At 34.9% G+C, this 24188-nt stretch overlaps 3 protein-coding genes across 6 annotated transcripts in view; all 3 read left to right on the forward strand.

Annotated features, from left to right (window-relative positions):
* Window positions 1-7409, forward strand: part of neto1l (neuropilin (NRP) and tolloid (TLL)-like 1, like) — a 68620-nt gene extending 61211 nt beyond the window's left edge. The window contains exons 11-12 of one of the 4 annotated variants that reach the window (XM_044103857.1): window positions 791-865; window positions 6713-7382. In XM_044103857.1, coding sequence (XP_043959792.1) covers window positions 791-851 — 61 coding nt within the window. In that variant the 3' untranslated portion in view covers window positions 852-865; window positions 6713-7382. Of the gene's footprint in view, window positions 1-790; window positions 866-2637 lie in introns of all 4 variants that reach the window. The other 3 variants (XM_044103858.1, XM_044103856.1, XM_044103859.1) reach the window with 3 other exon arrangements.
* Window positions 7410-8148: 739 nt separating this feature from the next.
* On the forward strand, window positions 8149-11224 carry timm21 (translocase of inner mitochondrial membrane 21). The gene is made up of 6 exons (XM_044103861.1): window positions 8149-8640; window positions 8831-8893; window positions 9263-9360; window positions 9816-9889; window positions 10020-10125; window positions 10644-11224. Exons 1-6 carry the CDS (start codon window positions 8349-8351, stop codon window positions 10734-10736), a joined length of 726 nt encoding a protein of 241 aa, XP_043959796.1. The 5' UTR covers window positions 8149-8348; the 3' UTR covers window positions 10737-11224.
* Window positions 11225-12529: 1305 nt separating this feature from the next.
* On the forward strand, window positions 12530-23855 carry si:dkey-118j18.2. The gene is made up of 5 exons (XM_044103862.1): window positions 12530-13204; window positions 13379-13458; window positions 14931-15090; window positions 17485-17617; window positions 21262-23855. The coding sequence occupies exons 2-5, from the start codon at window positions 13439-13441 to the stop codon at window positions 21480-21482; spliced, it is 534 nt and encodes a 177-aa protein (XP_043959797.1). The 5' UTR covers window positions 12530-13204; window positions 13379-13438; the 3' UTR covers window positions 21483-23855.
* The last annotated feature ends 333 nt before the right edge of the window (window positions 23856-24188 follow it).

Here is a 24188-nt window from a genome sequence, read left to right on the forward strand (position 1 = left end):
AGTTTGAAATGTGCAACAAATATTCACCTATGTTTTTTTTTTGTTGTTGTTTTATTTGAGCGTTGTTCTTAGTCTTCCTTTTTTTTGTTTATTTACCATTTTACCATTCACTTTTCAGTTCACCCTCTTTACTCACCTGTTTTCTGCCATCCCAAATTCTAACAAAGGGCTAAATACAGAATGTCTCATCTCGCATGCTCATCCTCAAACTTGTAACGCATCCCAGGTAGCTTTCTATAATTGTTCATATGTATTTGACAGCTGTATTTAATTCAACCTGTTCTTTGAGATTTGTCATTTTATTGTTATTGATGCCATTTGTTTAGTATCTAATCTGACAATAATCAAAAGGGCTTAAATTGGTGCCTTGTTGAAATTCCATATATTTTTTACAATAATGCAAATTATAAAATATGCATTTGATTCCACACTGTGATAAGAAAAATATGTTCTCTTAACATTAGCATCTATTTTATTAACAAAAATAAATATGTTGTCATTTAATCTAGATGGATTGAAAACTGCTGTGTTTTTACAAAAAATACTGTATGAAGAAATCATATAGCATTTAAGAAACTTTATATGAACTTCACATGCACTTTCTATGTACTCATTACAGGATATTCCTGATTGTGCTGCAATGATTAACTACAATTGTGCATGCAAGGCTCCTTAAGCCCACCAAATGACAAAATTAAGTTTATTACATTTACAGTGTGTAGCACATAATGCATTCTAACCTCTATGCAAAATGAGTTTGATATTAAATGAAAGAGACATAACATTTCAGGTTCTGCCTCATTGGCTCTTTGAGCAAACATGAATCAGAGTACAACACAACTAGGGTCTAGGAGACAATCCCAAGGTAAGCACGCTTATCTAACACTCAACACCTTTTTTGTTGTGTAATTGACATCTCTCCCTGTCAGTATATACTTTTGTCTAATTTTTTATTTTTTCCTTTTCTGTGACTTTTGCATGGGCTTTTTGTTATTTTTACCAGTTCAGTTTTGTATGCATTTTTATTTTTTTAATTTTTACTGTTTATTAAGATGGTCTTCCTGCTTGTAGCCATCTTGCTTTTAAAGTGAGTATGTTCATCATTAAAAAGCCTTTTCTCTAATAGCCATTTTCACATGCATTACCATGGATTTCTAGACATTTTTTCTTGAAATTGATACCACTTAATATGTTATAACTCTTATTATTTCTCCAAGTAGAATCCCAGATCATTCCTTGCCAACTTACATGACCTTCCTAATTTGCACTCTCCTCATTGGTAGATTGAAGACTTCTGGCATCATAGAGAAGACAAACTCTTATGTGACCTAAAACCACTCTTTCCCTCAAATAAAAAAAAAAACATTAATCTTTTTATAGTTTGTTACTATCTTTTACGAATTTTCACTGTAACTACATGCAACTTAATCTTGGATTATAACCATGAGAATTGTCTCCGCCAATTCTAAACCGCTTATTCTATTATTGGCTTGTTTGGTTTAATGTTTTGGATTGCAAGAATGAAGTTTGACTACCAAGAGTAGAATTATAACAATTTTGTCAATTAGCAGACAGGTTCTGTAGTGGGTTTGGGTTGTTGATAAACAGTACACAAACACAACAGTCTGTCATCTCCTCTCTATGCTGGTCACCAAACTGGTCGCGCACAACTCTGGGGTGTCATTCATTCTTCAATCACCATTTGTCACAGGTCAGCCACCGTGCTTGTGCTGGTCATTGTGTCATGAACAGCACACCTAAGCTGATCCCACAAGTATTCAATAGGATACAGGTCAGGAACAACCATTTTCACTCTTCCACTCCCAAATTCTCTCTTTGATAAACCCTGTTCTATGGCGACATGGGGTTGTCACTGGTGCACTGTCTCACCTCAAATGGCATCAGATTTTAATGCCAATATATAAGCAAAATGAGTATAAACATTAATTTTGAACAAATTTAGAACAAATTACAACTTAATATTTTACTTTTAGAAAGTCCGAAAAGTTTTCACTAACATTTTTTTTCTTCAGTGCTATCAATGGTCTGAAATGGGAAAGTTTAAGTTGGTAAGGAATGACCCATGGAAAAAGAAAAACATTCATGTAGTCAGTATAAAGAAACCTAATTTGCTATGATCGAAGCACAGAAATTAAAACCAAGCACAGTTCTGGATCTTTAAGTCTAAGGACAATTTTGCACTTAATTAAAATAGCGCACTGAGATCCCATATTACACCTACATGGGGATCCTCTTATAGAATTGCATGACATATTAGTTCTTCTTATTAAGCTTGTGTGTAACATTTTATGTGCAAATGCTCCATGACATTGCTTCCATGAAGTTGCAAAAAACCCAATGTGGCACAAGAAACTGTAAGCACCCAGTAGTAATATATGAAACTGTTGAGTTATTTTTTAATCTAACTAATTCCTGATAGTTTGATTTAGTCAAAACTGTTTGATGAAGTAAAACGTGATTGTGCTCTAAAGGGCCGCAGCTTCATGTGTGCATATAAGTAAGTCGTTCCAACAATTACTGCTCATTGTTTTGTCTCTTAGTGTGAGAAATGTGCTGTCTTAATGTGTCTGTGTCTGCTTATACTGTACTTTATGTTGCATTGTCTCCATCATGTAGACTTCTTGAGAATAGTGCTATCCTGGAACAGTACGAACGGGCGTCACTGACACATGACAAAGCGGAGCGGAGATTTACACCAGCATGATGCTGATGATGATGATGAGGGGATACTTTAATGAAATGGATACTGGAGGTGTATTCATGGGCAAAGATAACAAAGGACTAGATGGAAATACTCTAGCCACAATGTTGTAAAGGATGGATATCTGAAAAACAGTCCTCTCTGCTGCTGGTGCAGTTTTTTGACTTTTATAGAAGGAATACAGTTCAAGGACCTCTGTTTGGGCTGTGAAACATCTGTGTCATTAACATAACTTCCTTCTGACCACAAAAGACGTTTGATTGAACATGTCTAAGTTAATTTTTCAGCATGTCTTTTTTCAGTCAATGGCATACATGTTATGATTTTCACAACAAATTACACAGGCTTGCAATTGGTCTATTCTCTTTGAATTTAACACTACATATTAGTAAACTAATTTTTTATTGTGATTTTATGAAAGCTTGGTTTTATGTTGGATAATCTAAGGTAGAGGTGTGTGGTTTGTGCATGCTCTTTTATTTTCCATTAAACCATTAAGATACTAACATTAAAATTTAAAAAAGAAACACTTATTCATACACAGTATGACCTTTAGATGCTATTTAAATAGCACTCACAAATGTGTCAAATGCATTGCATGGTGTGTGGTTAAATCACTACACGGCGTTCTTCAATCATATTTTCACAATCTAATTTGAGTTTGATGTTGCTGTCTTTTGATATGTTGACTAACGTTTTGACTTAAACTTTCACTTTAAAATTTGCCTTTTTGACAAATATTTAAGTCTGACTCACTTCTCTTCTACTGAAGCTCAATATCTTTGTATGAAAAGAGACTTTTATAATAGGAAAAAAATTAAGTGACAGTTTCTACATTGTTCAACTTATCTTTCAGGGCTTATTTTGCCAATGCTTTTTAAAATAAATGTAATACTTAAGCTTTTTTTTTTTGATTCATTAGATGTTAATCAGTTCCTTCATGTGTCCACTAAGCTTGTCCTCGGATTGTTGAACAAACCATTAATATCTCAAAATCCTAGACTTTTTATTAATATCGGTACAAGATTTAGTTGTGACATAATTATTTAATATTGTGTGTTTCTTTTGATTGAAAGTAAGGTTAACATTTTGAGGGTGTCAAAGAATCTGGTCATTTATGGAAGGAGCTAAAGATTACAGTGATATCAAACACTTGGATCTCATCATCAAATGTAAACTATATAAATATTAGTCAAAACTGTTTCATATTATGTCATCTATTTGGGTGTATCTGAACTTCTGCAGAACTAAAACGATAAAGAGGAATGCTTTGTACAACATAAATTATCAAATAATGCATCTCTGTTTGGCTTAGTGCCTCCTGGAAAGATGGAGCGTGTCAAATTTATTCTGTCACTGAACAAAATATGTTCAAATCACTTGTGTGTCAACTACTTCATATCAAAGTGACAAAATCGTGATCAGAGAAGAGGGAGCATTTGGATAGCTTAGCTTGTATGAGGTTAAGGTTTTTTAATGTGAGTGTTATTTTATTGCAGTAATATTTTTGAATAGCACATGCATTTATTTCAATGCCAATGACATTAAATTGCAATGCACATGCAATTTAATGAATGTGCGTTCCATGGTATTTTTTGAAATGCCTAAGAAAATTGTTTCAGCCTGGCTCTGCTAGGGATTAAATTATATATAGTACAGCATCAGATACATATAAAATTGATGCCTGAGCATATTTTTTTTTAAACTAGGTTTCTTTGTAAGCCATTGAACCACAATGCAGCTACTCAAGTTTCAAAAAAATATACATGTTTACATAGCAAGCATGAAAACAGCATATTGGGTGATATTGACAAGTTCTGCTTCTAAAACAACAATTAAGTATTTATGTGTCATTTACCTAATTTTAAAATGATCTGAGGACCAGAACATTTTTGTAATCATATTGTTTATGTTTTTTTTCTTGTATGTAAACATTTAATGATGAAATAGGGTGTACTTTCATTATCACATGTCTACAAAAAAGAACAGTCTAGCTATCCAAATAGCTGGAATAGTTCTGTAAGAAAACTAACAGATAAAAATGGTTTGTGTTTACAGTCATGAGGATTATCAAAATGATTTACACATTCATTAATTATAATTATATCCTGGTCATCATTATGAAATCAATGTTACACATTGAGCTTTAACAGGCAGTAGTTGGTGTTTAATTGAACATGTATCAGTCACAGTCCAAGATGGAAAAAATAAATTAGTTGCAGCAGTTGTTTTTAGATGGCTCCATTAAGTGCTAAAACACACAATAAAATTTATTATTTTAATGTAATTCTTTCTAAAAAGCTAAATACCAAATTTGTGAACACTGTTGACTTAAAACTATTTTGTATGACATAACATGGCTTTGCTCTTAGGCTGAAGTAATAAATTTGACTCTGGTCTTTCCAAAACATGAATCTTTTTTTCTGTTGTTTTCCGTATATTCTGTCAGTAATTTGAATGGATTTGTGTAGTTTAATTTTTTTTCATTTGGCATGACTTAATCTTTCTTAAACCCAGTATATGGTTTGCTGCCCCAACATTCACCTAAATGTTTTTGGAGCACAAAACTTAATTTCAAGAGGTTTAAGATATAAAATGCCAACTTTACTGTTTGCCCGACATCAGAGCTGTAAGATTTAGGCTGCCCTGGCATGAATAATGCATTAGAGTAACTGTTTTACACTCCAAATTTCCCAAACCTCACAATCCCACTCACACACATTTCCCCAACAAGGACCATTTTGCTAAAAGCAGTCTAATTTATTATATCAGATATGAATTAATGATTAACTATACAGATAATGATCTCTCAAATATTTTTCTCCCGGTTTAATGACTTATTACATTTTGAGATTTACATGATCATATTCCTGTCTAGATAAAAAGACAGGAATATATGTTTAACACTTATTTACAAAAATAGATTCCAAAAATATTCAGCCAACAACTCCCTTATCGGACTTCTAATTATGCAATCTACTGCTCCGCAGACAATGAACAATCAAGAATCAAATCGACTAACTAATGAACTATAATTAAGGGATTGAGTACTGAAATATACTTCAAGAATAATGAGCTAATTACAAACATATGTGAGCAAAACATGAGGGAAGACGAGGAGAAAGAAAAGGGGGAGGTGAAGATGTCAAGCTTCGAGGCAAGAAAACCTCTTGCGCAAAAAGCAATAAATCTTAAACGTTTGGCCTCGCTTAGCCTTTAGAGCTACACAAAATGTACAAAACGTGTGTGTGTCTTCTTAGGAGGATTTTACCACCGCCATTTTATCTCTGCAGCTAGTGATGAGTTTATTACGGAAGAGGATTAGGGCCACTGGAAAAAAAATAAATGAAACAGTTCTGATTTTAATCTCAGAATTCTGAGAAAATAATTAAATTAATTTAATTATTTAAATAAATTTTAAATATGATAATTTGTTATGAGTTGGTCACATTTTTGGTAGTGATAAGTGCAAAAACTAAATTAGACAGACATAACTAACATTCAATCCACACTCTTTTGTGTACATTTTTTTCTTAGAGTTTTGTGTAAATGTGTGGTTTTCGTTTCACTGTAACCACCATCAACACTATTTGCTTTTATTGTTATTCGTGTGATGTACTTCATGCATGATTACATTTGTGCTCTTTGCATTACATAAACACAGGGTCATACACACTGACAAGTACCAATAAAGTACTTTGTTTCTGTTCATAATTTGTAGACTTTTTCTGTTGATTCTTAGTTCATATTCCAACATCTAAAGAAAATTCAAAAAGTATCTAGCACAGCTTGCACAATTGCTATGTAACAGATGCTCAAATGTACCCACAAATGTAAATGCAAACCCATCTGCCATTTCTAAGGTGGAAATGCTACAATCTCTAATTGAACAAATCTGAAACGGCTCAATCCGAGGCAGGCCAGCAGCAGGTTGGAACGGAACAGGGCCTGGAGCAGATTTTCAGTAATAGTGTCTTTATTTCTCTGCAGATACATCAGACAGATGCATCATTCCACTGCATCTTGCCAAGTTTGACATCATTTGGAGCTAAAGTTTCTCCCCTGTGTGCATCCTCAGTGATGAACTGTTACCCTAAGTAACTTTACTGCTGTAGAGTGTTGTGATCAGAATATATTTTTTAAGTTACTGATAAAGTTTTTTCTTCCGTTTTCTTCTTTGCCTTGGATGATAAAAGGTGCAATTCCCCCTTCCTGTGCAGTTCCACATCAGGTTGGGCTTGATGACCAATGGAGCAACTGATTTCTGATAGAAGACAGACTTTTATTTTAAGTCAAGTACCTTTAATGTAAAATTGCTCTTAGGTGAAAAAAGAACAGAATCAGGTTTATAAAAACATTTTTCACATACACATACAAAACATACTGACCATTGCATATTTTCAATTTTGATGCCATGGTATTGCAGTTGAGAGTCAAATTCCTTTTATATAAATACAAATGACAGTTCAGAATATGTGACCTAAAACCACAGTAGACTTACAAATTAATCTGTTGATCTTTAAACATTTATTTAATAACACTTCAATCACACTATTTTTTTTTTGTTCCTGTCATACTTAATTCAAGTTTAACACTTGTTTTTGTTAGTATTTTTTTTGTTTATCTAATTTAGCTTGTATTTGACAACAACTTAAGAAAATGCTGGACTGAATTGTTTTCAATAAACTAATGCTTTCTGATTTAACTTTTGTGACTGTTTTTTTCCACATAGGTTTTGTTACTTCTACATTCTAATGAGCAGACCACATTAGCTGAATCTTGGAGAATCAAAGGAAAATATGAACAAGGCAGCATCTTAAATTATGCTGACTTATAGAAAATCAAATCAGAGAGTACAAAAACTCAAAATATTTCATTTCAATAATGGAATAGTTTGGGTGTCAAATATTGTTTATGAAACTTTTTAGTTCCTTTGCTCATTTTGGATTAATTTATGAGCCAAAACGCTTTTCTTCAAAAAGCTATTTATGTTTTCAAGCAGAAATAGAATAAGACAATATTGTCTTTCTTAAGCTGTCTATATTTTTAGCTGTTGGGGACGCAGTGGATCACCTGGTTAGTTCAACCTATCACCAGCATTCTCCTCTTTCACATAACACTCTTTCTCTCCTCTGGCTCCATATTCAATAACTTCTTTCTGAATAAACCCACTGTCCCTCTCCTCCATGTGTCAAATGCATCACAACCTTTCGTTTCTAAACTAGTCTCCAAACCACTCTGCCTTATTTCTAATTTGTGTCACGTCCAATAGAAATTGTGAAAGTAATCAAAATTCGGTCTGCCCTCTTTCTTGTTGTTAATGGCATCGTCATTTGAATACTTAATTCCAGATAAATAAACATATCTATTTTCATTACATCTACTTCTTCCAGACCATCCTCCAGTCCAGTAGGTGGCGATATGCCACCTCCAAATAAACCCAAATGTGGGAGAGTAAGGGCATGTCAAAGTCATGCGCCCTGCGCTCTGAATTGTTTGACACTATTCGGTTGAGGTTGGAGTAGTTTAGTTTGTATCCATGTCATACTAATATACCTTTACATAGTTATTCAGGGCGGTAGTGTAATTATCTCTTCTTTTTACCGGCTTCCCAACCAGAATAATCATGGCTTATGCTCACATTTTGAAAGTCCTGCACAGAGGTCTGAGACAAACCGCGACACAACTCTGCGAGCACCAGTGCTACGTTGTCCACACGCACAGGGCTTTATGCACAGCACCAATATTTGTCCGTCTCGGGACAAAGGTTTCTTCACTGGACTGTCTCACTGCAAGTCAGAGACACCAAGTTGCGTCTGTCCATTGTACAGCCAGAAACAGAAGCAGCCCCGAAGACAGAGGCAAGTCTGTGTCCAGGTATCAGAGTGGGACCCCTAAACCTTCAGCTGCACAGAAAGGTATGCAAGGCGACAAGAAAATGACCAGAGTCATTCTTTATCCGTCGTTTCTGTAAGCTTAATAGAAAAATATTTTTGTTCAGACTAAATGCTCTTTACTGCATCCCACTAAATACATTATAGCTCGACGACATTCTGTAGACTGGATCTGATAATCCGCTTTTAACCGCCAATCCCATGATTACTGCAGTGAAAGAAGCTGGAAGAGATTTCACCTACTTGATAGTAGTTCTCATCGGACTGGGAGTGACAGGTAAATAAAATGGTTCTTTTTCAGTCTGCGAAATTATAGAAACAAATAGTGTTTGAATACCCAGACTTTGTTCACTTTCTAATTATGTGAATATTACATGCATCCATCCACTAATCCATCTGCATTTATCCTTTATTCATCTATCAATCGGTCTATGAAGCATCAGTCCCAATCTGTTATCCATCCATTTTTTTCCCCCCAGTCCACATTTAGCGTCAATCTAGTTTAATGAGAGAATGAGAACACATAGAATTAGGATATTGAAAGCCCTGTGACAATGTTTTATTAATGTCACCCAGAATACTTTTATCTTAATCATTTCAATTGGAATACCAGTGAGCTTTAGTAGATTGTGTGTTTCTGTTTTAGGTGGGCTGCTGTATGTGGTGTTTCAAGAGCTGTTTTCTTCCTCAAGCCCAAACAAGGTCTACAGCAGAGCTTTTGACATAGTCAAATCGCACCCAGAGGTAAGAATAAGGCTGTGCTCAAACTGTGACAATAAGTTGCCAATGTGCTGGCTCCGTTTGGACAGCAACTTTAAAATTGCAAAATATGCTCCACCATTACCATCAATGTTTACTTACGCAAACACCAAGTATGCTTCCTCTGTGTGACATTACTGCATCCTTTACTGCGCATGCAGGACAGTTTTAGGTTGTTTGCAGTTCCCACAGGAGATCACATACAAGTCAAATATATTTGGAAATGTTTATTGACCACACACACACAAAAAAAATGGATTTCACAAAAAATTGGGATAAAGCATTGAAGCCTGGAGTGTGAATGTAGCGTAAGACAGTAGACAGCTGAGAACCGATTGCATCTCCCACTATAACCAGAGGTGGCAATTTTTTTGTTGTTGTTGGTTCAGTTCAGACACATGTAACCAACTCTGAAACATTTAAATTAATCTGAAATGCAGGTGATCGGTGCCTTTGGCGAGCCAATCAAATGCTATGGTGAGACCACTCGTCGAGGAAGGAGGCAGCAAGTCAGGTGGACTTTAATATAAAAACAAAATTCTTAAAATATCTTAGGAAGGTTTTTTTATATGGCTCTCAATAGAGATCAGTGTCTTTGTGGTGGCTTCACTGTAACTTTGTGCTTGCTTCTGTTTCCGACTCAGTCACATGGAGTACATAAAGGATGGGCTAAAACACATGAGACTTAAATTTTACATTGAAGGCTCCGAGGAAGGCCTGAAAGGAACGGTGCATTCGGAGTCAAAAGAGGTGTGTACTTTACATGGCAAAAGTATTCATACTGCTTCATACTTTTACACATTTTTCCAGTTTCAAAAATACACATTTGAATGTTATTTTCAATTTATGTCCAAGACAGACAAAAAGTTGTGCGTAATTCTAAAGCCTAAGTAAATTGACCTGTGGTTTGAACAATTTTATAACAAAAAAAAAAGTCTGATAAGTTATTCAGTGGATAGGTAATGTCTGTGAACAACAGTTTCTAAATCTTGCCAGTTTCTCAACATAATTTAGCACGGACTTTTGGGCTTATTCTATTGATTCTTATGCTTTGATTTATGCTATTCCTCAGTTGTATGTTTAGACTGGTCCTGTTAGAATGTGAAATTGGTATTATCACATAAAATCCTAATTATTTAGAATAAAGATTCTGTTTATAACATGACAATGTGTAAAAAAATATATATATTTTGCAAGACAGTAGTCCTAATGGGAATATTCTAATTTTATATTTAATTTGTTCTTGACATCTGTTTTATCATTTTCAGAACGCTGAAACTGGAAAATATGAATTTCGCTATATATTTGTGGACATAGACACATATCCCAGGAGGAGCATTATTGTGGAAGACAACAGATGAGAAAGATTTACATGACTTCTCAGCATTTGAAACCAGGGAAATGGTGTCTAACTAAAATGCAGGCGTTTGTGTCCATGGCTGAAAAACTTCTTTATTATTTGCAATATTTGTGATTGATTGAAAGTAATTTTTCTTGTAGGAGTTTAACAAAGTCAAATGTATTACAAATAGAAATTGTTTTTGGATAAAATTGTGGATTGTGATATTAATAAAATGTTTTTTTATTATTATTATTATTAATTTGTTGCCAGTGGTTTTAGATTATTTTGCTCCAGCTTCATTTTATGTAGAGGTTTTTTTGTTTTTTGTTTTTATAAAAAGGCCTGTTATTTTTTTGTTATTACAGCAAATCCTTTTTTTAATTGTGAAATTGGTAGGTTAGCTGTGTATGATTCTGCAGTTTTGAATAGGATGGTGCATCTTAATATATAGACCACCAGATGGAGACAAAAAATAGAAACACTTATTTTGTGTTGTGTTCCTTATTTGTTTTATCTGTTTATCATGACAATATTTGAGTCTTTTTTTTTTTATTTCATTCTAACTTAACATATTTCTACTAATTTGTCCTGTAAAGCATGGTCATATATCCTTTAAATATTTCTGGATGGCTATTTTTACTCCTGCTATAGCAGTGCAAGAGATTATAAACTGAATGGACCTAAACAAAACAGTTAGTAATTACTACAATTGTGTTGTTGTTTTTTTATTATAAATCTTACTGATACTCTATAAAAAATTAGGGTTAAATGTCTTGGCTTACAACAACAGAACATTTAAACTTACAGAAGATAATTTCCAAAACAATGTCAACTGATGCTCTTCAAAAGAGAAATCTGTTAGTACTAAACTATTTTAAAGTTGATTCTACGTGACGACTGGAAGTGAAGCAGGAATGAAAAAATCAGCATGACCCTTCAAAATAGCTTATGCTTAGAATCATCAAAATATGTCTTTTGATGACATATTTACTCCCAGTGAAACTATGAAGTACCACTGAGATTACAGGGATACTTCATAGAATCTAATAGGCCTAATTCAAAAGCCAACAACTTACAAGCACCAGAAATATTTTGGCAAATGTTTTCCATATTTACATTTACAGTAGGTCTGTCACATTGTCCATATGAAATTGCTACTAACTCAGTCTCCAAGGGTTTTTAGTTGTTGCTGCTGCTGCTATTTTCTAAGGAACAACAATCCAGCTTTATTTGCTGAGTTGGCACTTTACAGACAGGTGTAGCTCAAAAGTGCTGCACAAAGATTAAAAGCAGCTGAAAAAGCAAAACACTAAAATAGAGAAGTGTGTTGAATCATTTACAAATGTTGCAGAACTGAGGAAACGCAATCATGCAGTGAGGAACATCAGAAAGTCCATGTAAAAATGTGATGAAGCCTCTAGTTAAATCATAAAGACAAATGCATAAATCAGAATCGTGATAATTGTAATACCTGCACATATATTATTAATAATTGGTTACTCCATTTATTTTGGAGTAACCAAATAACATTGAAACCTCAAAATGTTGTCCTGAGCCGTATGCAACGAAATTTCGTTCTGGATACACCCCTGTGCATACAAAATGACAATAAAGTCAGTCTAAGTCTATATATTTATTTAGTCAAGAATAAAAGTTGTTGGAAAGTAGTTCACAAAGTAGTTCAACACAAATGAGACAAAAACCTGACACTGGAAAGCCTTTTCTATTTAAAAATTAAAGGAAGGAACTAGTTTTATGCAATGCTCTGATGGGGGTTTTTGATCAAGTCCTTAAAACATTTTTATGCACTTTCTTATCTGTAGTTCTGTTGGTTACAAATATGGTAGAAAAAAATCAGCAAAATAAAAATATATATACAGGCTGAAGTGTGTAGAGAAGCAGGAATGATTGCTAAATAATAATAGAAAACAGGCTTCTTGGGTGTTTAGACAAAGTTACTTTGTACTGCTATACGGCATGGATGACAGAATATTTATTTATTTATTTAGTCTAAAGCAAAGAGTACCAATTAATTCGTACTGAGAATCTGGTTTGTGTGAAGGGGAGCATCTTACTGGAAGCGTGATATCAACACCCCCATAAACACCGCCCACCTGGGTAACTGAAAGCAGCACAGAACACTGGAGGATGTGGTCAGTCAGTCTGCGTTAGCTTCAACTGCGCCCAGTCTACTTAAGTTCTTAATTTAGCCTGAATTCAACAAATAGCTCGCCCAATTGATAGTAAATGGCATGTTATGAACAACGGAGAGGCGTGTTTATCAAACAGAACGGTTTTAGTCGTTGTTTTGCGCTCGGAATAAGTGACTAAAGCTGCTGCTGTTTTGGCCTGCTACGCGGATATCCTAGCTAACACTAGCAGCAGCCTCAATTGGCTCCTGGAGCTTCACCGACTCTCACCCGAAAATAGAAAGAGAAATGGCACACCTTGCTAGCCAACTCAGGTGGACGTCTCTGTCGTTTTAAGGTAAGTTTACTTCTGTACTAAATTTGTTTCTAATTTTATAAAGGACTTTGGTGTTTAAGTTTGTTTATGTTTAAAGTTTCAGAAATGCTACAACATGCTTGAGTCTGCTAGCATTGAAGTAAACTGACGTGAGAAATGTTGCTTCCTCGTAACCAAAATTATTTGTATTTGCAGGGAAAGTTGTGTGGTTCTTCAGTAATGAGACTCTCCTCTCAGCTATAAGCGTCTTATGAAATGGAGCTTTACTGGTATATGTAAGTGAATTTTTATTTATTTTTTTCAATAGCTGTGTGTTTATTTCTTTTTGACTGTAGACTGATGACTTTGTACTCACTTACCAACAGTGTGTCGCTATTGGTTGTACTGTAGTGGTATGAAAATTTTGGAATCTGCTATTTATAAGTTAAAAATGTATTATGTGATTTAGCTATCATTTATTGCCAAAAAAAACAATACCGCTTACGAAAATTTTACGGATACAGTCCTGAAAACAACTGTTCATCTCTGTTCATATTCCGATGAATAATACCTTGTCCTTTTTATTTTATGTTTGACTTGTAATAAGTATTACTGGAGCATATTATATGTATGTATGACAAAGACAAACGATATTCTGACCTGAAAACAAGAATGCATTTAAGATTATGTCAGTTCAGTTAATATTACAAATATAGATACTGATACTGACTCTTAAAACAACTGCAGTCACCAAAACACCATTGCAATTTATGAAACCACGAGCCTTCAAATGATTGTTGTTTGCCATACTTTTTTACACAGAAAAGCTCTAATTACTCGCATATGAAACAGAGGTAGAAGGTGGTGCTCACTGATTATATTCCCTTCTGAGGTGTGCATGGAGTACAAACAACGTAAAGCAAAAATAATGCTAAGTAACTTTGTAATACAAAAATAAAGCAATGTAAAATCAAAAATATTGAATCAGTTTTCAAAGGAATTAAAAATATTTTTAATACTGCTTCATCTTTCTGTTGAGTAGTTACCGACAGGGCAGCATTTCATGTTCACGTCTCGTGTTTTGTGTTTCACACAGGAAGCTCATTTGTGCTACACTGCCTCCAGCCTAAACATAATTGCCTATCAAGCAGTTCCTGACTTTAACAAACTAACACAAAGGAAACATTGGTCTCAGTTATTTACAAAATACTTAAGAAAAAAAAGTAGATTTTTATATAATTATCAAAAACATTGCCTCAGATACTACTCAAAAGGGAAGTGCAATTAAAAAAATGGTTGAAGAACCACCATAGAAAGTGAAGAAGACAAAAAATAAACTGAGGGGAAAAAAAACTGCTGGTGACTGCTTCTGCGGCGTTCCATTTCCCTGTAATCAGAACTTGGAATAACATCAGTTTAACAATGTTTTAGTTGCAATTTGGAAAAACAATAGGAGAACCCAGTTGCACTCAAAGGCATATTAACTACTAAGCAAGTGTATAACAGTGTGTATTTCTGATGGTACACGTTCACAAACACTGGTTACAGATAATACTTATGTGTGTGGAAGATTTTAAAAGGTGCAATTGCATGACGTGCAAACAGTTGTTGCATCCGTGGTCACTATATTTTAACGCATGGATGCTATTTATAATTTAGAGGCTTTGCGAGACGTCTCCTTCTTTCATTCTTAGAATTCTGACTGTTGCACCTTTTAATTTTTACCACTTTGGAGGTTTTTATTCTAAACATATTTTTCCTCCCACAGAGTTGTTATAATATTCATCATCATAAAGATCTTCTTCTATGTGTGCTGGTACCGGTCAAGACAAAGGCAGCTGGCAGCATATTTGAGCAACACCCGCAATGCACAAATAGTCATCGTCGGAGGAAGGGCTTACCTTCATCAGATGTGTGAGAGACAGAATGTAAGTCCAGAACCTACGTCCTGTTTCTAAAATGTGTTGTCTAAATAGGTTTTCTGCTTCTAGCATGCCTTCATTACTGTTGTAAGGTCACTGTTGGCTGGGTGATGTTTTAACAGACAAGTTGTTTGTGGTTTCACTCAGGAATGCATTTGTTTCCGCTCTCTCCTATTAGCTACTTTATCCATATAAAGTATAAAGATCTTTGCCGGAATTCACTAGATGCATTTGTGCTTTTATATGAGTTTAGCTGAATAAATAACTGAAATCTAGATGTTTAACTTATGACTTTCAACAGTGTGATAGAGTAACAGTTCAACCGTATTTGTAAGAACTGCGTTATGCAATCTTTTTGATAACAAACTAAGAGCTGAGTTCATTTACAGACAACTGTATGCTCCACTTTTGACTAAAAAATCAATTTTACCAGTTATTGTTTGTATTTCTCTTCTTGCTTGATTGTTAACATTCTCATCTTCTGTTTTTTTTTTTGTGATCCAAAGCATAGAAATACTGAAAGAAAATGAATTTAGGGTTAGTCTGATCTGTTAAAGCTTTAAAATATAATTAACTTAAAATATAACTTCCCGTTATATTGATGCTTCAGTGATCAGTCAAGAACTGCTTTGGATTACCTTAGATGACCTCTTCAGGTTTGGCCTCACAACTTGTAAATTTCATGGCCTTTTTATAACAACTGGACAGAATCTTCAATTTGCTAAAACAAACAAGTGGAAACAGTTTGCACATCCTTTCTTTTTTCTAAAAGTGTCCAAAGAAAAGGGAGTTAAATAATTTCATCCACAACATACTGTTTTTTTCTAACTGATCTTGCTACATCTGAGAACAGACATTTATATTTTTAGCCTTGTTTGGAATATTTGTTCCCCAGGAAATGCCCCATTTGCAGAAGAAAATAAATGAAACTGCTCAATGCCAGTGCTCTGAGGCTCGGGTTTTCCATGATCATTTATAATATCCTGCGTCATATTTGAATGTTTACAAGACATGAAAGAACATGTAGTCTAGTTGCTTCTGTCAGACAAGTAATTATATGCCAGCTTGTAGAATCAGAATCCCTCTCACCTTAACCTGACACACATTTTGTTGCATATTTCTCACTTTTTTACAGCTTCTTCACACTACTTATTCCATCTGATTATTAACTGATTGTTCCCGCTTTTCTGTCTTTTTATAAATTATTTACATACTCCTCCTGTTGTTTTTCTGTCCTCCTTGCAGCCTTTGCAGTCTCTGGTGGATAATGTTCCATGTTTAGATGATAAGCAGGAAGGTCTTAAGGTCATCCGTGACCCAATGACTGTTTGGGAAAATTACGGTACAAAATACCTCAATTTTGAGCCTGAATGAATAAGATTAAATTGCTAAATCTTCTCTAACCACATTATTCACTTTTAACTACAAAACTCATAATATGATAAGAGACATCAATGTATTTTTGAATGCTACCTTTCCCATAAATTGGTTTTCATACTTCTCTGGTACACTGCTTATTTGAATCAGTCCTTGGTGGTTAAGTTGTGGCCTAATGAAATTTGATAACTGAGGTCCAGAAGTGATAATGATTTGGCCTGGAGAAAACTGTTTCTAAAGGGGGGAGATGTGGTATTATGTAAAATCTGCATTTTTCTTTTTAGCCTTATATTGTGTAATATTACTCCACCATCAAAAATATACATGGAGTGTTGCTTTGATTCTTTTAATGCATGTTTGAGAAATCCTTGAATCTCCCATGGCAACCATTGGAGGTGGTATCGAAACACTTGGTCTCACCAAGCACCATCTTTTTCACACTGCTCCTCCTTGGTGCTGCAGTCTTTAGCCGAACTTCTGACTCACAGAGCACCCTTCACCTGCAGCTCCTTTAAATTAGCGCCAGCAGCCAATAGCAAACACCTTCGGAACTGCACATCTGCTGGGCTCCCGCCAATTACTTTTCACTCCAACTCTCCTAGGGATGGTTGTAAACTTCATAATGCAAAGCATTGTTGTGATGATGTGCTGAAGGTGGGATGTTGGAAAGAGCAGAAGTTTCTTAAAGAGACAAAGACAGAATTTAAAGGCATCACATTTCTTTTAAATCATATTTGTTACAACATTTTTATAACAGCTGAAAGTAACACAGTTACTTGTTTGTGCTATAAAATGGCAAAATGTGCCTGGAAATGCATAACACTGTCTCTTTAAGAGTTACAGGTGTACAAAATAAATGCTATCATAACTGTTATCTCTAGAGAAGTGTCCATATAAACCCAGACCAGCTGAAAACTTCATAATGGATGTCCTTTATATGTACATTTATGCACTTCTGCATTTTCAGTGCTTCTGCTTTTTGCTCGTGTGTATATATTTATTATGTATTTGCCTCCTCTGTAGCAAGCATCTGTGTGGCCCAGTTGGTATGGCGTTCAAGAGGACTTTTCAGTTGAGGAACCGTCCTCAACAATGCCCCCGACTGCATCCTTCTCCCACCTGGAAATGCCCCCACCATACGAGGTGGTCTCTGGAGGTAACAAACATGTACATAAGACCTGTAATATGGAATCCATCAGTTTATCTCCTCATGCAATCAGAGCCAGTCAGCATAAATACCTAAGTTTTTTTTGGTTTTTTTCCTATCCCCTTCCTCTTATGTGTTTTGCTGCTATCCACTCACATGTGGATATACAGATATAAGGTACAACACAGACGTCCTACTTTATATCCAAGTAGCAGCATTGAGGACATAGAAGGCTTCTCTAAAAGATGCACAATGAATACATAGCATTTTTCCTTAAATCATTTTATTTTAGTTGTCTTTGTATGTTTCATGTTGTTGTCCTGCTGAAAAGTGACCCTAACCCCAGTCTCAAATCTATTGTTGCCAACAACGGGCCTTCTTCTTTGGTTGCTCTGTGTTTGTCTCTATTAATATTCACAACAGGTTTGACCGCCTTCCTTGTGCTTCGTACTGAGGAAAGCACTGGGGGACAGCATGATGCTGCCACCATGTTTTATGTTCAGGGTAGTGTTTTCAGAGGGATGTGCTGTGTTTATTTTCTTTCACTCATGTTTTTTTCTTGTTTTTCTATTTATTTCTTGTTGACCAGAAAGTTTTTTTTTCTTTCTCATCAGAAATTTGTTGCATTTTCAATTTCTTTCTGCCACTTTTTCATAAAGGTCAGATTTATAGAGTGCACAGGCTGCTCTCTATCTGAGAAACTTCTCTGTAGTTACCACAAGTCATTTGACTGGTTCTCTGACTTTTGTTCTTTGAGCGTTCAGTTAAGGTGGACAGACACTTTTTTGGAGGTTTGTAGTTAGACTACTCGCTTTGCATTTTCTAATGAGGGATTGCTTTACTCCATGACATGTAAAAACCTTGGATATCCTGTTTTTTTTTTTTTTTGTTTGTTTTTTTTACTAAAACTTTGCTTCAAACTTCACAAGTTTCTGTCTGGTGTGTTTCTTGGTCATTGTTCACTAATGCTCTCTGAGATATAACTGTATTTATGGGAACATTTAAGTTAGAAACAGCTAGATTCTGTTTACTAAGAAATGGCATCTGAAGACTATTGACTATTTTGGATTTTATTTAGGGGTTGAATTTTAAAGGGTGACGCAAAGCACTTTACAATGAAATTCTTACTCATGTCATTTCTCTTCCACTTAGTTCTGCACTTGAGACTTTGTTTTGCTCAGTTGCACAAAATTCCAGCAAAGTACATTGACATTTGTAGTTACAATGCGACATAATATGTTAAAGTTTAAAGGAGATAAACACCTTTGCAAGTGTTTAATAGTAAACTGGTAGATGTTATGCTGCACCATTTGAATTGCACAAATTTATTCACACTTTATGACTGTTGATGGTGGGAAAGTCCACCTGGCTTTATTACTGACTTCTCTGTTGGTTTCTGAACAGTTTCACTCGGGCAGAAGAATCCGCATAGAGGACGAAATTTACCCTGATATGGTAGTAAAGGACAATAAAAGCTTTGTGTTTTTGTTACACAGGAAAGTAGCTATCTGTGTGTATGAAAATTCAGTTTCTGTTTGAATTTAAATAAGTTAGCTACACAATTGTTATCTTACTAGTTCTAGCAAGAGAAAAAATAAAGTAGTATATTAAATATGTTTTTAAAATATTTTTTTTTTTCAGTGTCAGTTAGTGTGGTCAGTTTTTTGAAGGTTTATTTTATCTGACTAACTTTGGCTTTACTCTGTACACTAATATGCTATAAACAACGTCTTCCCTTTGGTGAACTCAAAATGATTGCTCCTAATTTGAATTTGAGATTTATTTATTTTTATTTAGGTTGACCTGAGCTTTCTTCTCCAGTTGTACTGTTTCTGAGCTGAACTTCAGAGCCTCCTTCTTTGTAACTTACACGTTGTTTCTGAAGTGCTTGTTTAGTCTGATGGCAGGATGTGGTTATAGTGGTGAAATGGTGACATCTCAGCAGAAATGTCTTTACGTGATGGGAGCTTTTTCATTTCATTCGCTCATGTCATGGTTTTATCAACTATTAGGAGTAGCAGGATTATCAATTAATTCTTTAATTACATAGTGCAAATAAAAATCTGTGATTTTTATTGAGCCCCTTGACAGTGCTACCCCTCAATAAAATGCAGATTGATTCAGTTTTCACACTCTGAAATTTAATCCTTAACATGTCTGCAATGTTTCTTGGTCTTCATGATGCTGTATTTTTTTTTGTTGTTTGTTTTTTTTCGCTAACATTCTCTTACAAACCTTTGAGACCTTCAGGAAACCAGTCGATCTATATTCTGATTAAATTACTCAGATTCTTTTTACTTATTAGGAGATTCTGACGACCATTAGTTGTACTGGATCTCATTTATGGTTATCAGAGTGTTGTAATCTGAAGTTCAAGTGCATTTGTATATTTTTCCAGGCGCTGCATATATGGCTTCAATATTTCAGTTGTACATTTTTGGCCGGAAATATCTCGGACACAGCATGATTGAATCATGAGTCTGGTAATTTGAGGTTGCATTGTAAGCAGTGATGGAAATGTGCTGCTGTTCGGAAACTTTTACTGTACTTTCAGTCTGTTCTTTTTGCTGCAGGTGTTTTCAACATAACCCTGCACATGTTTTATTCATTATGTTGTATTTTTTAAGCTTTAATGAAGAACTAAAACATTTTTTTTAAGGTGGAAGAAAATTATAAAATATTGTTGTTGTAAAATTTCTGGTTGAGGCACAGTGCTTGTCATGAACTCAGGACGGTAGTGAGCAGTAACTCACTGTGCTTCAACATTTATTGGCAAAATGCTAAAAACAAGCAAAATTTTAAGTCAGGGAAATGGGTCTCTGAAATGTTGGCGGAAGTGTTTCACTAAATGATGCTCATTATCAATATTTTGAGATTTGATGTCAATTCTCAGGAATTGCTTAGCTGAAAACCAACTCTTAAGTAGATGGGATGCGATGATGGTTCTGACCTGTTGTCAATCTATTGCAAGAGAACATATGACTAATTTCAGCTTAATAGTACTTCCTGTTATACTGTTTATATTTGTCTCCAGCAGATTGTAGTATTAATAAAGGAGACATCTTCACTATAATTTGTCATTTTTTTTACTTGTCATCTGGCCTTAACTGTGTACATTGGTTATGGTGTGCATGTTTTACATGCATGTGTATTGATAAGAAGGCTGTAAAATAAATTTTTGACTAATACCACAGATGTTGCATTCCTAGACTGGAGATCAGATGAGAGGAGAGGCCATGCTGATGAGTTACTTATTGAAAGCAGTATATTTAATAAGTGTATTTATTTTGAATAAATTTAATTAAGTTACATTTTTATAATATCTCCAAATAAAAAAAAACATTTATTTAGGCAGTCAATAATAATCGGACTATAAAATTGTTTCTTAAGGATTGAAGTAGTTTATGATTATATGTTAACTAAATTTCCAAATTGTTACGTAATGAGGAAATGTTATGGAATGATTCTAACTTGGAGAAAATATACCTTAATAATAATGTAAATAGATGCTATTAAAAAAAGTCTTAGATGGCCTGAGGAATCCTGAAGGTAGAATAGATAAAACCGGTCTGACAAAAATCACTATAAGTTTGTGTTTGTACGAAAAGATTAAAACTGGTTGGCTTTTCTTTTTCTTTTTTTTTCCCTTGCAGAGGATGACCTGAAGCCGCCTCCATACAGCGAATGCGCTCAAAACGATGAGTCCGACTCCCCTCATCTCTCCCACAACACTCCTCTCATTTCCCAGGGTGGAAACTCGGTTCGCATCAGCGAAGCTCCTCCCCCCTACACACTGACTCCTCCTCCAGTAGCCGGCCCCCAGGGCAGTCCTGTAAGCCAGAGCGAGCCTCTGCCAGAAGGCAGGGCCACTTAAACAGCCGCTCATTCAAGTTTGCCTTTCTCCCACCCCATGCACTGCCTTCCTACATTCAACCTCAGTGATCGTTGCCTGCCTTACTCTCACCGTGAGAGCAAATGTTTATTTGGGTGGGTGTGTGCCTGTGTATGTGTGTGTGTGCCTTCGTTGGTTTTGAAACCAATTTGCTTTTCTACTTGTATTAAAAATTGGTCATCTGATGAGTTTGGCAATAACAGATAATTGCAGCAAGCCTTCGTGCCTCGATCAGGACCGCAGAACCTGTTTCCCAGCAAGGATCAACAACAGAAAGAGGGACTTTTAATCCGTGTTCACTTTTATATGTTTTCCTCTTGCTGTTTGTCTGTAATGTCCCACAGAGCTTAATTAACTTCTTTATTCTTTCAGCGTTAGTTCTTGTTCCTGATTTTAAATTTTTAAACTTTGTTCTGTAGTTATCACAATTATTCAGCACCTGTTTGATATTAGAATTCTTGTTTTCGACAATCTAAAACATCTTGAGCCACCAGGTGTACATATGCATAAGAAATAATCAGATGTCTGCTTGGTGTATCATTACTTCACTTGAGGTATCTATAAATGCACTAAATCATTTACATAATTAAGTTGTGGCTTATACTGAGATGCTAGTTTACCTAACTGAATGGGATTGAGCACAGAAGGGGAGCAATGTGATGAAACATTTAATGTCAGTAGATATATTCTTCCAATTATAGTCATCACTACTGAACATTTTTTCTGCTTCTTTATTCCCAAAGATAAACAGAAGTATAAAAGTTCTTATGAAATGAAATTAACCTATGTAAAATCGCTATGCCTGCAGTCATCCACTAAACTTCTCTTATTTTTTGCCTTAAAAATGTTCTCTCAAAATAATGAGAAGGGACTAAACAAAAAACCATCTGTTGCTTGTAATTTTTCTGGCAACCAACCACGTGTAGGTGGATGTTATACAAGTTTTGTATTTTCTTGTAAATTGTTTTTTTTTGGAAAAGCGTTTAGTGTTCCTTTTAGAAGACTATCACAAAGCTAAAATAGTAATATGATCCCGGAAAATAAAGTTCAGAAATTTGTTCAACAGTGTATTTTGTGACCAAGCAGTGACTCTTCGTAGTAGCACAAAGCAAGAAATTCCACCCAAGCTAGCTCCTAATTGTAGCCTTTGGTGAGCATGAGACACGGTTGGTGAAAGACACAACACTGTGAAGTTTTTCTTCTAGGTTTTCTTTACATTGCATGTGTTGCACTCTGGCACTAACAGACACATGAAAATTGGAGGTGCACAAAACCTGTGAAAATACAAATCGCTTTCTTTTTTTTTCTTTTTTTTTTTTACGTTTAAATAAAATATCCGGATCACCTGGCCATGGAGAACCACAGAAGGCGTTCCCTTATTCATTGAAAAATCTTGGCAGGAGGCTGGAAACAGGCTGAAATAGAGGCTGATTATTTTGGCAAACCCAAAAGCATCCAAAAACAGAATAAAAGTTGTGGTTAAATTTTTTATTTTTTTTTTTTACTTTCTTTCTCAGACCAATGTATACCTAATTTAAAGCTTACCCCCTTTTTAACTGTAAAATTTTCCACCAGAGATTAAATGGGCTTCATATCTTAGCTAATGGCTTCCTGTAATGACATCAACACAATGTTTTGACTATCGAGCTAAATACACATTCCCCATTCCTGCACTGGTTGGCCATCTTATCACTGCTTACCCTTAGATTTTACCATAAAAAGAAAGAGCGAATGGATGCTGTACATCTGTATTTAAATTTTTGGGACATGTATGAAATAGGGTTGTTTTTTTTGTTGTTTTTTTAATCTATGCTATGTTGCAATGGCTAGTCATTACATTACAATTATAAATGTGCTTGTCCCTTATGCCTTTTACTGGATACATTTATTTGGTTTTTCAGTCTGATGGATGCAAAAGCAAAGGTACAGATGAATGCATGTTTGAACCTGCTTGATATCACTAACCTGTCAGCAGCAGCATGATAAACAGTCCTAACCATTCTGCTACAATCAATTCTGTCCTGTTATATACTGTATATCCTGTTAGTTCACTTCATGTTCATTCCCTATGGTGGTTGTTAAATCTATTATTTCAACGAGTTATTTGTAGGTGTGACAGTTAAGGGGAAAATATTTTTTGTGCATTGAATTGGGAAATAAATCTTCTGTATAAAAAAACTGTCCTTTTATGTTGCATATTGTTGAAGTTTAAAGCATCATTATTATTTTGTTTTTTTTTAATCTGTTGCAATCAAAAGAAAAAAGCAAATTTAGCAGCATACTGATAACCCAAAACAAGACAGACTGCAGCTATTTAAGCCTCTGTGTAATCAAATAAATCAAAGTTTAAATGAATCTGGAAAAATCTCGCTTTTATTTGTAATATAATTGCAAAAGTTCTCATAGTCTTTAAGCTGTTTCATATTCCGTAACACAAACAATGCATTTGCTTGGCATTATATGTTGCAGAACAAAAACAGCCTGTGCACAATGTGAGCCATGCTGTGCATTTGCACTTAGCCTGTTTAGTGTATGTTTTGTTGAACAACCTTATTCTATATTTGCAGATGACAGCCTTATGGGGTATGTCTCCACCAGCTTTGCATTAAAAATTATCTCCCATTCTTCATAGCAAATTAGTTCAAACTCAGCTGGATTGTGCAGGTTAGTCTGAGTACAATTTTTCAA

The sequence above is a fragment of the Gambusia affinis genome, linkage group LG21, assembly GCF_019740435.1.
Source record: "Gambusia affinis linkage group LG21, SWU_Gaff_1.0, whole genome shotgun sequence".
In the NCBI taxonomy this organism is placed as follows: domain Eukaryota; kingdom Metazoa; phylum Chordata; class Actinopteri; order Cyprinodontiformes; family Poeciliidae; genus Gambusia; species Gambusia affinis.

Excerpts from the sequence above, each read along its gene's own strand:
- timm21 (XM_044103861.1), top strand. The coding sequence starts at position 8,349 with ATGGCTTATGCTCACATTTTGAAAGTCCTGCACAGAGGTCTGAGACAA. Across the intron at positions 8,894-9,262 it reads CATCGGACTGGGAGTGACAG|GTGGGCTGCTGTATGTGGTG; the intron begins GTAAATAAAATG and ends TTTCTGTTTTAG. Across the intron at positions 9,890-10,019 it reads GGAAGGAGGCAGCAAGTCAG|TCACATGGAGTACATAAAGG; the intron begins GTGGACTTTAAT and ends TTTCCGACTCAG.
- si:dkey-118j18.2 (XM_044103862.1), top strand. The coding sequence starts at position 13,439 with ATGGAGCTTTACTGGTATAT. Across the intron at positions 13,459-14,930 it reads ATGGAGCTTTACTGGTATAT|AGTTGTTATAATATTCATCA; the intron begins GTAAGTGAATTT and ends TTCCTCCCACAG. Across the intron at positions 15,091-17,484 it reads AGATGTGTGAGAGACAGAAT|CAAGCATCTGTGTGGCCCAG; the intron begins GTAAGTCCAGAA and ends CCTCCTCTGTAG.